We start from the raw sequence: 14292 nt of genomic DNA, 5'->3' as shown, positions 1-14292 counted from the left end.
ATGGGGAGGAAAGGTGAGAAGACAAAAAAGAAGAGGAGAGAGAAAGAAGAAGGACGACTGCGGCTACTAGGCTGCATCTCCAGATTCATCAAAAATCTAATCTTTACCTGCCGGAGATACTTATTACGAATTCAACCCACTGCTGCATTCACCGGTGACAAAAGACATGTCAGAAGCGTTGATTACAACCGAAGGGGAGAGTAAACTAGAAAAATAAAAGAGGGAGCATTATACAAGAGAAAATATTGGAGGCGGGGAGTGTGGCTAGGGTTACAGAACTGAAAACTCCTCCTAAATGAGGCTGGCATCTGTCATTCAAGAGAGAGAGGGAGAAAGATTGAGGCGCAACATTGTAATTGGGCTTTAATTTTATGATATGGAGTGGTTTGGATTTTATAAATTTCAGATAGTGGAGTAGTATAGAATTTTATATTTAATGTTTTTTTTAATTTAAATCAAATTGTATATTTGCAAGCAAAAAAGTTGCAACCATATTAAAAAGGGTATTACTTCAAGAATTTAAATTTTGACGCTATTAATCCAGCCTTTCTTCTCCCAATGCCATCGGTTCCTGCAAGGCTGCAATCTTGCAAGCAGTTTTAATATGCTGCAGTAATTACTTTACCTTTCCCACAAATATCATCATAGATCCTAAATACGTTTCTATACCCAAAAACATCAGGCGCTGCATCCCATATTAGTTTTACCTTGTCTTTTTTTTTTTTTTTCATTTTTGTATATGAAGAGTGATCGGAGTAAATTTTTTTTGATCTTAAAATTGAGGTTGCTTCTTTTAATCATATTTGCATTATAATAAACATTGTATTTATTGGTATCATTTTTTTTGAATTATTATTCTGCAGTTAAAATATTTGCTAACATAGTTTAAATATTTGTATTTGATTTTTACATACACCATATTATACATATACCTTGATATATGTTTCCAGTCTTAGAAACATACACTACAAAGAATTTAATTTCAACTACACAAAATTTGGAAAACAATTATTTTGTGTTGAAAATATTTAAAAATAATATCAATTTAGGACGTAAAGTAAAGCGTTCTTAAGTTAAGGACAAATTACATAAAAAAAATTTTCAAGATGTTTTCATTTGCGTCCTCTAATTTTAGTTGGGACACCAACAATAAATATATTTTTTGAAGCATTATTGGTATATTTAGAAAAACTAAGTAGAACTCTTATTTTCTATGTCTTATTCTATTTCATCGACATATCTCCTCTTTTGTTATTTAAAGTATTTTATTTTATACTACTACACTCATATCAAATGTTAAAATAGTATACAATCATCTGCTAAAATATGAAATGTTTCATTGAGAGTGGGTCGAGAAAAGTACAAATATCTTTTTGTTATTATTTATAATATTTTTAATTATTTATAATATAAGAAATACTTAATTTAATTAGTTCTTATCTTTAAATATATTTTTATATTTTTTTACTATATTCTTTATTTTAAATTAATATATCTTCGTTATTTAAAATTCTTTTGTTCTGTTAGCACAGGTATTAACACCAGTTAAAGATAAACCGAGACAATGTGATCAAGTGGCGGAGTCTAAGGGTTAAACAATGAAATCTAAATTTCTGTTAACAATATTTTAGTTTCTCTGTTGTCAACGTCATCGAAAATAGCTACGGCAGCTATGATATGAGAAATAGAAAGTTGCGAGAGAGATGGATAGTACATATAGTTAAAAAAAAAAGGTACGACAGAACTATAAATACATATGAAAATAAAGTAAATTTGAATAAACTTTTATTCTTAAATTGTAAAGATCACTAATGGATGATCTTAAATTAAAAAGATAGCATACTCCATTTATGTATAAATTGGTATTGGTGTGTATGAAATTTATTTTTAGTATTGGTGTGTGTGTGTGAAATTAAAATATCAATTTCTCAATCTTATAGATTAAACTACTTATCTCTCGATTATTGTAGTAAAATCCATATACATTCATAAGATGATCAATTAAATAAACGTATAAGCACAAGAGAAATTGAAATAACTACATAAGCTAAGTAGAAAAATGAAACTAATTAATCATAAAAGGCATTGTATCTTCCCCGTACATATTCATAGCAAAAGTCAAATGAATATTCAAGAAAATATAAAAACATTTTGCAAACGAAAGCAAAATAAAACATATAAACTCCTAGAATTTGTTTGTGTGGATTGGAGACCTCGTTTTCAATCTTGCGATGAATACTCGTTATCTGCTTGTTCTTTATTTCCAATGTGAAAATTTGAGTTTTGAAGTGTGGGAGCGTGAAAAGATGAGTTGGTATGTGTTCCCTAAGTTTGTTATGAGCGGACACACATCTAACTAAGGAGTATTTGAGTTTAATAATTTTAGTTACTACTATTAAGAAAATACTACTAATTATTATCTATTCCTTAATTAGTATAGAATTGAAGGTGATTAAGTAAATTGAAAAATTCTATTAATAAGGAAATTACCAAACAAAAATGGAAAAATTATGGAAATCATATATACGAAACAAGAATCAACCACTTTATACCCAAAATTGTGGAGATCTCATTAAGTCAGACACAATCAAGTCATCAACAAACGTTAATTCATTGCCATAGTAGCATAATATTTTGTATAATTACACAAGATTCTCCAATAGACCAGACCCTAATATAACAAATTTAGAGTATTTTTGAAGGATTCCGAAACAAAATATTCATACTTTCACCATAACAAAGGGCATAATCGAACCTTGGTTGCCTCTCTATATAAACTTCCAAACCAACAATTCTGCCATTCATTACCAATAACACACAAAAAAGCCAAGCATGAGATCTCTACGTTTCGTAACAATATTATCCCTCTTTCTCACGGCTGCCTACGCTGCGTCCGCCCCACGCTCCCGCTCCCGCATCTAATGCGGAATTCATCCGCGTGAATTGCGAGCACACACTGCACCCGGAGCTGTGCTACCAATCACTAAAGCCTTACGCCAATGTAGTGAAGAAGGAGCTGCCTCGGTTGGCGAAGGTCGCAATCAGCCTCAGCCTCAGCCGTAACAAGTTCATGTCCGCGTACTTGGAGAACCTCAACCGGACCGCCCAGCCAGAGCCGCGAGCGTGGGCGGCCCTCAGCGACTGCGTCAGCTATTTCAGCCAAGCGGAGCAGAAAATGCGGGACTCGTTGAAGCAGATGCAGCAGCTAAAGGGGACCGGGCGCTACCAGCTGGACAACGTGCTGATGTGGATCACCGTCGCCCGCACCTGCCAGGAAGATTGTACTGACGGCTTTGAGGGTGAGGGCGTCTCCAACACCCCGCTCAAGGTGGACGTCTTCAGCCGGGTGGAACAGGTCAAGAATGGCACCGACATTGCCCTCGACTTGACCGCTACCCTTGTTGACAAGGCTGGGCCTGTGCTGCCATGATCCATTTTTTTTTTTTTTTAATTAACTAGGTGTTTTGATTCATAATTGCCTACCGAGAGTATGATTTTAGGGTTTAATAGCCGTGTTTAGATTTTATTTTTCAGTATTTCACAAAGATAATGACTCAACTTTAGTTTATACATAAAAGTATAACATATGCGTACATTATTATTTTCATTTTCCGCATTATTTTAAATCAGTTTCAATCTGTCCTTATAATAGATGAATCACTTACTACAATCTATCCCCATAATTATGGCATTCAAATTATTTTTAATTTTGGATTCCCCATGAGGAAAGAAGTTGCAGGATGGTGTGAAGCAGTTATGGAACAAGGGCTATCTGACGGAGAAATCACAAAGGCAATAATGGATTTCTGTGGTGAGGCAAGATCCCCTAGGTCCAAGGAATCAGTTCAACTGGCCAGTATGGAAAAGTTGCCAGAGTTGGACGAGCTGGTCAAGAAAGGTATGGAGAAAAACCCATTACCCCCTGAAGTACCCCCTCCAAAGAAAGAATTGAAGAATCTTCCTCCGGGTCTGAAGTATGCTTACCTAGGAGAAGGCGAATCTCTGCCTGTCATAATCAACAGCCTTCTGACCCAGGAGCAGGAAGTTAAACTATTAGTGTAACGCCCAGCTTTTTCGAACCCTAATTTTTGTGACGTGGAAATTTTTGCATTAAATGCTTTTAATGCTATGATATGTGGAATTAATTGATAAGTGATAAATTGCAATATTCTTGTGACCTAATTGCGATATGGAGTCGAGTTTGAGTTGAATAGTCAAACATGTTGAATATGTGACGTGGCTATTGAATAGTCAATTTGGTGGAAAATATGACGTGGCCGTGGAATGGTCAAAGTCGTTGGAAAATGTGAAGTGGAGGTGGAAATCTGAATATGTGGATATTTTGATGTGGGAGGAAATAATATTTGTGGTGAATTATTTTCCTAAGGGATGAGTGAGAATTTAATAGGAGCATTATTTAATCATGTGGAATTTTCGACCCTCCTATTTATTGGAAAGAAATCCTATTTTTCTTGGATTTAATTATTGATTGGGATAATTATCCAAATTAAATCCAGAGTCCGATTATTCCTATTTAATTGATGAAAATTTTGAAACCTATGATTGGTCTAGAGGGATTTTCGAAATTCCCTTATTATGGGAGAAGGGATTATTTTTATTATTTTGTTTGATCCCTTGTTTATTCTCTTCCATAAATAAATTCAAATATCCTAGCATATCTTGCCAAATCTAAGAAGATCTTACCATATCCTAATTAAATTAGGAGTTATATTAAATTCCTTGTAGGAATTTGATATCACACGCCACTTTTGGCTATTATTGGGGGATTTTATTATTTTTATTCTTGCTCCGTGATATTTTATTCTACTCCGTGAAATATTCAAATTAAATCATAGGCTAATTTAATAGCCTAGAATTCGAAATCCCCTATTTTTCTCCTAGTAAATCACGCCAGATTCAACTATCAAATCTCTCCAAATCTTCCAAATCTTGATTTATTTAATTATTGGATATTATGTTGGCACTCTATAAATACATGTGAGAAACCTAACCCTAGTATCACTAAATCACGCCCCCCACATCCCAAAATTTCGATCTCTTCTCTCTCCCACTCTCTCAAATTTTTCTTCTACTTTCTCCATTAATTCTTCATCTTTTGGAGAAGAATTGAAGCTGCAATTCAAGAATTCATTGAAGAATCAAGATTCTACTTGTTTCTACCGTTTGTTTTTGCAAGAAAAGGTACTTCTATTATTAATCTTTTCTTCCTCTACCGATTAATCGGTGTTCTTGAGTCCACATGCATGTAGAACGAGTGAAGGGGGAAATTAATCGGTGAATTTGGATGCATGTGTGTGTATGACCGTGTGTTTGTGGGTGTGTGCATGCCTCGGTAGGCGTGTATGTGTGTTTGTGTGTGCGTGTGTTGTGTGTGGGAAACACTCATGCGTGTCACGATTTGATGATAAATCTGGAGTTGTTGTGTGATAAAAACGATATGATAATCGTACATTGATTCTGATTGTGATTTTGGAAATAATCGAAGGGAAAAGGGAAACGTGAGATCATGCATAATTTTAATCCATGATTTGAGACTTATTTGAAAAATATGAACTAAAGGTGATAGTTCGCGTTCCCGGTGGGATATCAAGAGGAAGTGCATTTTTGTTGAACTCGAAGGAAATCGAGGTGGGCTTTATTCTAAACTCTCTTCTATGTGCAAATTTATGATGTTGGAGAAATAAGGGTGGATTGAACTGTTATGCCATGCCTATAAATTATTTTGGATATTGTGAGTGCCTGATGCCTAGATTGTGAGTACGCTCCATTAGGCTACAATGGCTATATAAACGAATTCGGGTCTGAGTATGGGCCGCAAACCCTACCAGGCTGTGTACACGGTGGGATCGGGAGCCGTCCTTGCTAGTCGGCCGATCTCGTGGGCGAATAGTGTGGCCACACTTTCGTCGCACTATGAAATGATGATTGGTGAGAAAATGGGAGGTATTATTTGACTGGCCAGTCCATGATATATTTTGTGATACTCGATGCTTATCTTTATATAAATGCAAAACCTCGAGTTCACTATGGTAAGGGTGGCATAACTATAAAATGTTTTGGCATGAGTCCACTGAGTATGGTTAAAATACTCAGCCCTGCATGTGTTTTCCCTATGTGCAGGTTGAGCGGCGATGGGCGGTCGGTGGTGTTGAGAAGATTGAATCGAATAATATGGATGGTTGGGTTTTGAGTGTAGTCGTGTCTTCATACATGGCTCCGCTTTCTCTTGGAATGCTTCCACTGAATATTATTGGAAAACTTTTTATCTTGGTTGTTTCGAACCCATTTCTTTGATTTGGAATGTTGGGGAAAAATGCGTTTTGTTGGAGTTATGCTAAACCTTTGACTTTTGAGCTTAATCTATTATATCTTTTAAATCTTGATTCTCGTGAGTTAGCCGTTGAATTTTTGCCTTGATACTTCATTAAATGCTTGGTCAAATCTCTTTAAATGGAACCCTAGTCTACATTCTTGTCGCCTTAAGTTCGCCTAGTTAACAGTCGCCGTATTTATTATACCCTAGAAATGTCGGGCTGTTACAGTTGGTATCAGAGCCTCAGTTCTTTCCGCTCTGGACCCAAGAGTCTTGTTGTCTTAAAATTTGAAATTTAGGGAAAATGATTAAATAATAATCGTCGAAGACTCAACACCATGACGCGTCTCCGCTCAACCACGAAGAATGAGGTAACAAGTATCTCGATGAGTATTGATTTGAGTTTGTGAAATGTTGGAAATTGCGATGGGAATATTACTCTGGTGTAAATGAAAATATTTCAATGGGAATCGAAGTTAATATGGCGTCTTTGAAAATATTGCTTGGAAGTGTGAAATGATGTATATGCGTGGATATGAATTTGCTAATTGCGACTATGCCAAGAATGATGAATGATGTTGTGCAAGTGAACTTGTATTTTTTTTTTCTCGATAAAGAAAATCGGCAAATATGTGTTAGACTTTATGTGCTTGGATGAATGAAATCCTATATGATTGTGATTACTTGGCTGCTACGAAACAACTCCTATGGGAAATAGGAAGTAAATACTATGGCTTTTGGAAAATGTTGTGAAGATATGAAATGGGAGACATTACGAGAATATACAAATTGTTTTTAACAATGAGGCATGAAGGCGTTGAATGTGATGGATATTGAAGTATGATTGTGAACTTGTATTGGTTGATGTCGAGATTTGTTATCACTTCTGCGAAACTAAAGAATTAACTTGAAGGAAATACATGTTGCTTCCATGAACGACAAAACTTTGTGCCTATGTGGTTGAAATTTCATGACTATGAAATTATGAAAGGCAAAGCATGATACGCATGTGGTTGCGAATTGTGATTGTGATGTAGATGCGCATGAACTGCATGATTTATGAAATGCGATTCCATGAATGATTGATTGACTGAGTGTTGCTATTCACATATATCGATTTACGATGCTTGTTATGAAACACCAAATGGGTTATATGACAAACATGTTTGAGTGTGCAATATATGAATGAAGTTTCATGTGGTGATAATCTATGACCAATGAAGTACAAGGTATCGTATAGAATCACTTCGAGAGTGAAATGTGAAATTTGTGAACTTTGTTGCGAACGTAGAAGCCCTATGAAGCTTGAATAACATTTAAGTAATGATCGAATATACGTTGAAGTGCGAGACTTCAAGCTATGCTTGAAATTATAGAGTGCCTAAGAAGTAGGCCAGACTGAACGTGTTAGAACTCAGTTGCAAGATGACAACTGCAATATCACTTTCCTGAGTGACAAAACCAACGAAAATATATATATGTTGAACTTGGTGTATCCTTACAATGGTGAGATCATACCTAAGAGCTAATAAAACTATGCAGTCTTGCATACCCTGCCAAAGTGGCGACGCGACACAAATACGACGACGTTTATGACACATTAAGATCGCGTGTATAACGGCCATCGAAAATGACCATGTGGCATGGCAAGAAGAAGACTTTGTCGCCTTAAGTTCGCCTAGTTAACAGTCGCCGTATTTATTATACCCTAGAAATGTCGGGCTGTTACAATTAGAAATGCTGGGGAGGAATCAGAAAGCAATAGGATGGACTCTGTCTGACCTAGTGGGGATCAGCCCCGACCTATGTATGCATCACATCCGTTTGGAAGAAGGAGCCAAGGCATACCGAGATCCACAAAGAAAACTCAACCCCAATATGAGAGAGGAAGTCTTAAAGGAAATATTGAAGCTGCTAGCCCTGGGGATCATTTACTCTATTCCCGATAGTGAATGGGTGAGTCCTGTCCACATGGTGCCTAAGAAATCAGGAATACAAGTAGTCAAGAATGACCGCTACGAGCTTGTGCCCACAAGGTTAGTCACGGGATGGAGAATGTGCATAGACTACTGGAAACTCAATGCAGCCACACGCAAGGATCATTTCCCACTACCCTTCATCGACCAAATGCTGGAGAGGTTAGCGGGAAAACAATACTTCTGCTTTCTAGATGGTTACAGATGGTATTTTCAAATCTATGTCAACCTAGAGGATCAGGAGAAGACCACATTTACCTGCCCCTTTGGAACGTATGCCTACCGGAGAATGCCTTTTGGTCTATGCAACGCACCTGGGACATTTCAGAGATGCATGATGAGCATTTTCTCAGATTTGCTGGAAGATTGCATAGAAATTTTTATGGATGATTTCACCGTCTATGGAGATTCTTTCGAGGCTTGCCTGAGGCACCTAGATGTTGTTTTGGAGAGATGCAGGAAGAAGAACCTGGTGCTAAAGTACGAGAAGTGCCACTTCATGGTCAAGGAGGGGATAGTGCTGGGACATGTTGTATCAGAGAGGGGCATCGAGGTAGATCAAGCAAAGGTGGAAGTAATCTCTAAGCTTCCATACCCAACGAATCAGAAGGAAATTCGTGGATTCTTGGGACATGCAGGGTTCTACCGAAGGTTCATAAAAGACTTCGCAAAAATTGCCCAGCCCCTAACACGACTTCTGCAAAATGATGCGGAGTTTAAATTTGATGATAAATGTGAAGAAGCCTTCCAGCTACTAAAGGATCGTTTGGTCACAACCCCGATAATCCGCTCGCCCAACTGGGATTACCCCTTCGAGGTAATGTGCGATGCGAGTGATTTTGCCATAGGAGCAGTTTTAGGCCAGAGAATCGAAGGAAAAAGTTATGTCATATTTTACGCCTCGAAAACTCTCAACTAGGCCCAGAAGAACTATGACACCACCGAGAAGGAGATGCTGGCTGTGGTGTACTCATTTGAAAAATTTCGGCCATATCTACTGGGGTCGAAAGCAATAGTTTTCACTGACCATGCAGCCATTAAATATCTCCTAGCCAAGAAGGAATCCAAACCAAGGCTAATCAGATGGGTGTTACTATTGCAAGAGTTCGACTGGGAAGTCAGAGATAAGAAGGGGACCGAGAATAGAGTGGCTGACCACTTAAGCAGAATTATCCAAGGAGAAGATAAGGAAGCCGTACCCGATGTTTTTCCAGAGGAACATTTGTATCACTTAGGGGAGTCCACTAGACCAATCAGATGGGTAGCAGTGCTAGCATTGACTGGACCCGAGGAGTCAGAGAAACGGAAAGGCAAACCAAATGACGAGCCTTGGTTCGCGGACCTGGCAAATTATTTAGTCACTGGAGAACTACCTACCGCACAAGAAGTCACTAGGGCCCAGAGGATGAAAATTAAAAGTGACTCTAAGTACTACTTTTGGAAGATGGGTTCAGACCAAGTTATAAGAAGGTGTATTCCAGAGTGGGAGCAAAGAGACGTGCTAAACCATTGCCATGCACTAGCGTGTGGTGGACATTTCGGCCCAAGAAAAACGGCGATAAAAGTTCTGGATAGCGGGTTCTACTGGCCTTCGCTGAATAGAGATACTTATGAGTGCTGCTAGAACTGCAGTAGGTGCCAACTGACCGGAGGGATTTCTATGAGAGATGAGATGCCACAGACTCCAATAATAGTTTGCGAGATCTTTGAAGTTTGGGGCATAGACTTCATGGGCCCATTCCCATCTTCGTATGGAAATACGTACATATTGGTTGCTGTAGATTATGTGTCCAAGTGGATCGAGGCCAAAGCTACAAGTTCGAGCGACGCGAAGGAAGTCTCAAGATTTCTAAAGGCCAATATATTCAACCGGTATGGCGTGCCCCGAGCGATCATCTCAGACCAAGGGACTCACTTCTGTAATAGGACGATTGAAGTGCTGATGAGAAAGTATGGAGTCCACCATCGGTTATCTACTCCGTATCATCCCCAGTTCAATGGGCAGGCTGAAATCTCGAATCGAGAAATAAAGGGCATCCTAGAGAAGACAGTGAATACCTTGAGAAAGGACTGGAGCAAACGTCTAGACGATGCTCTCTGGGCCTACAGAACCGCTTACAAGACACCAATAGGAATGTCACCCTACAGATTGGTATTTGGAAAAATGTGCCACCTGCCCGTGGAGATAGAGCACAAAGCATATTGGGCAGTCAAGGAAATGAACATGAAGGCTCATGCCTGTGAGGAAGAGAGGAAGATGCAACTGCAGGAACTGGAGGAATTGAGGATGGAGTCATATGACTCAGCCATGTGGTATATGGAGAGGACCAAACTCTGGCACGACAAAAACCTCCGGGTCAAGGAGCTGCAGGTTGGGCAGAAAGTACTCCTTTTTCAATCAAAGCTCAAGCTCATGCCTGGGAAGCTGAAGTCAAAATGGATAGGGCCTTACACAATCGTTGGCATTCGACCGCATGGAGCAGTGGAAATTCAGGGAGTCAATGCTAACTCTGTTCCGTTCCTTGTTAATGGTCATAGAGTGAAAGTGTTTAGGGATAGTTCGGAGTTGTGTGAAGTGGAAGAAATTCCACTCCACACACCTTCCACTATTGCCTAGTAAGCCATGTTTAATTATTCTTTGGGAATTACTGGGTCAGGTAGATAGGGTAAAATTTTCGATCAGCTGACTGGACCAGTTAATTCCCAAGAATATTTAAACATTTAGGTGTAAATAACATGAATAAGTTGTTTTTTATGAAAATACAAAAAAAATTATATAAATACTTCTAAAACCCAAAAAGATTTTTGAAAATTCTGATCGTCTGTGGAAATGCACAAGTGTGAAAGGCTCATCTCTTTGACCCAGACGTTCAGCAAATGTCGTTATTTTTACTAAGTGTTTCGGATTACCAGGTCAGAGGGAAGTGAGAAAAATCAGGGGGAAGTTTGAATTTTGAATTTCAAAAAGCTGGCGAGGCGTACGGTTGCTTGCGTCAGAGACGCGACCGTTCGCCTGCAGCCAATCATGATATTTCCTTTTAATTATTTTATTTTCCTTTTATTTTCTTTTTCCTAAAATAACTTCCCTAAGAAAACTAATTAACTTCCCCCACCTAAAATTATTTTCTCATAACTCACCATTCCCAAACTTTTCTTTCTCTCTGCAGATCCGAGAATCATCAAACCCACGGCCATTAACCACCGCCGTTAACCACCGCCGTACACAAAGATGCAAAGAAATCCGATACCTCGCTCAACCCGCGGGAAGAACCCACCGAAAGGAAAGACCACGAAGAAGGTGGCGGAGGCGACGAGTTCGGCTCCCATGGCAGAGAAAACACCCACGCCGCCACCAGAAGAAAACCCCACCCCGCCGGAACTTCCACCGCAGCCCATATCGACCGTAGTGCAACCACAACGAAACATCGGACAAGACAATCATGCCGAAGCTAAGTCCGACGAAACGGAACCAGATCCCGAGGAAATCATACAAGAATTCATGAGGAAGTATGGAAAGGGGACGAAGGCGAGCAAATTCTTCGCACAAATGTCGGAGGCATGCCGGAAACAAGAAGAGGTAATTCCTGCCCTAACCCCACTTACAATTCCACCAAGACCCCAAACCTTAATCGAGACACCCACTGCACAAGCCTTACCCACACACACAGAAAATCCCCAAATTTTACCCGAAACCCTAACTCAAGAGACGAACCCCCCACACACTATTCCTCAAACAGAAATTGAGCCCCATGCCGAACCCTCTGTAAATATAGAAGAAACTGATGCTGAGGAGGGTGATAGGATGGATACGGAAGAATAAGAGAGAGAGGAGGGAGGGGGTAGTCTAGGTGAGCAAGAAGAAACACCGGATGTAGAGGCCGCTGGGTCAGGGGACGAAGGGGAAAAAGAGGAGGGTGAAGATGGTGGGGAGGATGACAAAGTAGAGGAAGTGGGGCAAGAAGAAGCAGGGGATGTGGAAGAGACGGAGGAACAGGGTGTAGAGGAGATTGTGGATGATGGGAAGGGTAGTGAGGGCAGCGTAGGTGAGGAAGGTGAGGCAGTTGTTGACAAGGAGGCTGAGAAGGAAGGTGAGAGTTTTGATGAGGAAGTTGCTGAGAAGGAGACTGAGGAGGAAGAAAAGGCTAAAGGAGAGGATGTTGAGAAGGAGGAAGAAAGAGACGGCGATGAACAAGATGCCGAGAAAGTGTGTGAGGAGATAGAAACTGACATCGTCGTGATAGACGATATAACTATTGATGACCAAGGGACACCAACTGATGAGAGGCTGACGAGGAGGCACTCCCATTGTAATAAGAAGCAAGTGGATGAGGCAGAGGTAGGCAAGCCCGAGCGCCTAAGGCTGGAGGACACAGAGGAGGCAGGGGATGATATCCCCCTGGTCCAAGAGACTGTGGCAGCCGAGAAGGAAATCTCTCCGGAGGCTATGGAAACGAGATACGAAGCGGAAAGGAAAAGGAAGGGGAAGCATGCTGCTAAGCCCCAGCAGAAGAAATCTCGCCCCGAAAACACCACTGTGGTGATTAGCGAGCCGGAGGCGATCCGTGTGCCGTTTACCAACCCAACTGAAGAAAAGGAGGCTGAGATACCAGCCGTGGAGGAGAGCCCTTTCGAAACAATGGAGGTCCTTGTGACCAAGAGGTTGTTGGAAGCCATTGTCCAGTTTGAGGACCCAAAGCTGCAGAAGGCATGTGATGGCCGAGCCACGAATGGAAAGTCGGCGAAATCCGGAAAGAAGCTGTGCCTCTCGGACCTAGAGGATCTGGGAGTGGAGAAGAAGTTCATCTCCTACTTCAAAAGCATCGGGTTTGAGTGGCTTCTCAACCACAGCAATGCGGAGGTGCCGGTGGCTCTGGCAAATGAGTTCTTCATATCCTTCAAGTTCAAATAATCTACGGATCTCGATGCAGACACAATCTCTTTCAGGATGTTCAACGAGGAGATGGAGATGAGTATAAGGGAGTGGTCGTTGAGACTGGGACTACTGACACCCGAGGAGGAGGAAGAAGGAGCGTGGAATGAGAGAGAGATCGGCGCACCCAAGTATACAGCTGGCTTCGATGCTGAGGAGGCCTGGAGGATGGTTGCCCACAAGAAGGTGGCCAAGTTCAAGACAAGCACATCGAAGGGGATACAAATCACTGACCCTGTACTCCGATTGACACAAGTATATATCGGGTACAATCTCTTGGGTCAAGTGGGTGCAACCCTCACTACTCCAGAATTGTATTTCATGTGGTGCATGCTGAACAACGTGAAAGTCCACCTCGGGTACTGGACTGCTTATGCATGCCAGAGAGTCAGAACTCACTCCGACCGCCATCTCTACACGTGCAACTTGCTGGGAGCGTACCTCCAGAGGAATGTGTCAATGAAAATAGCCGACTCAGTCACTAATCTACCAATGTGTAGCGACCCAGGATACTTCGATCTCCCGTTCTTCTTCAACAAGGGATTGACGATAATGAAGGACGACGTGTTGAGATTTTACGAAGTAGGGAAAGCTGACGGAGTGAAGATAAAGACAGAGAAGGTGGATGAAGAAGGTGATGAGAAAACGACAAGTGAAGGGTGCCAGACAAGGATGGAAGAAACAATGTTGAATAATTATAGAATTATTTAAATTTGTTAATTAGTTCATATACTTATAGTTATAAAAATATAACAACCTATATGTCTTCATCTACTAACAAAACTAACAATATTGGTTTTTCCTTTAATTATACACTTTACTTTTGAATAAAACAAAAAACACGAAAAATATTGTTAATACAAAGTCTATTAAATGGACTTAAACACATTATTTAAATTTAGATTTAGTTAATGAGATATAAATACAAGTTATATGTTTAATTTTTTCATATAATACATTTAGGATATCATCTTTAAAATACAAAAAACAAAAAATTTAAACAAAGCCCAGCCTAGCTCGGGCCCACATAGACCTGCCCAAGGTTTACCAAA

General features: G+C 40.1%; 1 protein-coding gene across 1 annotated transcript; it reads left to right on the top strand.

Annotated features, from left to right (window-relative positions):
- Positions 1-3430, top strand: LOC125220252 (21 kDa protein-like). The gene is made up of 2 exons (XM_048122410.1): positions 1-13; positions 3006-3430. The coding sequence occupies exons 1-2, from the start codon at positions 1-3 to the stop codon at positions 3428-3430; spliced, it is 438 nt and encodes a 145-aa protein (XP_047978367.1).
- Positions 3431-14292: the final 10862 nt, after the last annotated feature.

The sequence above is a fragment of the Salvia hispanica genome, chromosome 1, assembly GCF_029641045.1.
Source record: "Salvia hispanica isolate PSC_SH4W2 chromosome 1, Shi_PSC_v1, whole genome shotgun sequence".
In the NCBI taxonomy this organism is placed as follows: Eukaryota; Viridiplantae; Streptophyta; class Magnoliopsida; order Lamiales; family Lamiaceae; genus Salvia; species Salvia hispanica.
Note: the sequence above shows the minus strand (reverse complement) of the source record. Positions and strands in the feature narration are given on the sequence as shown.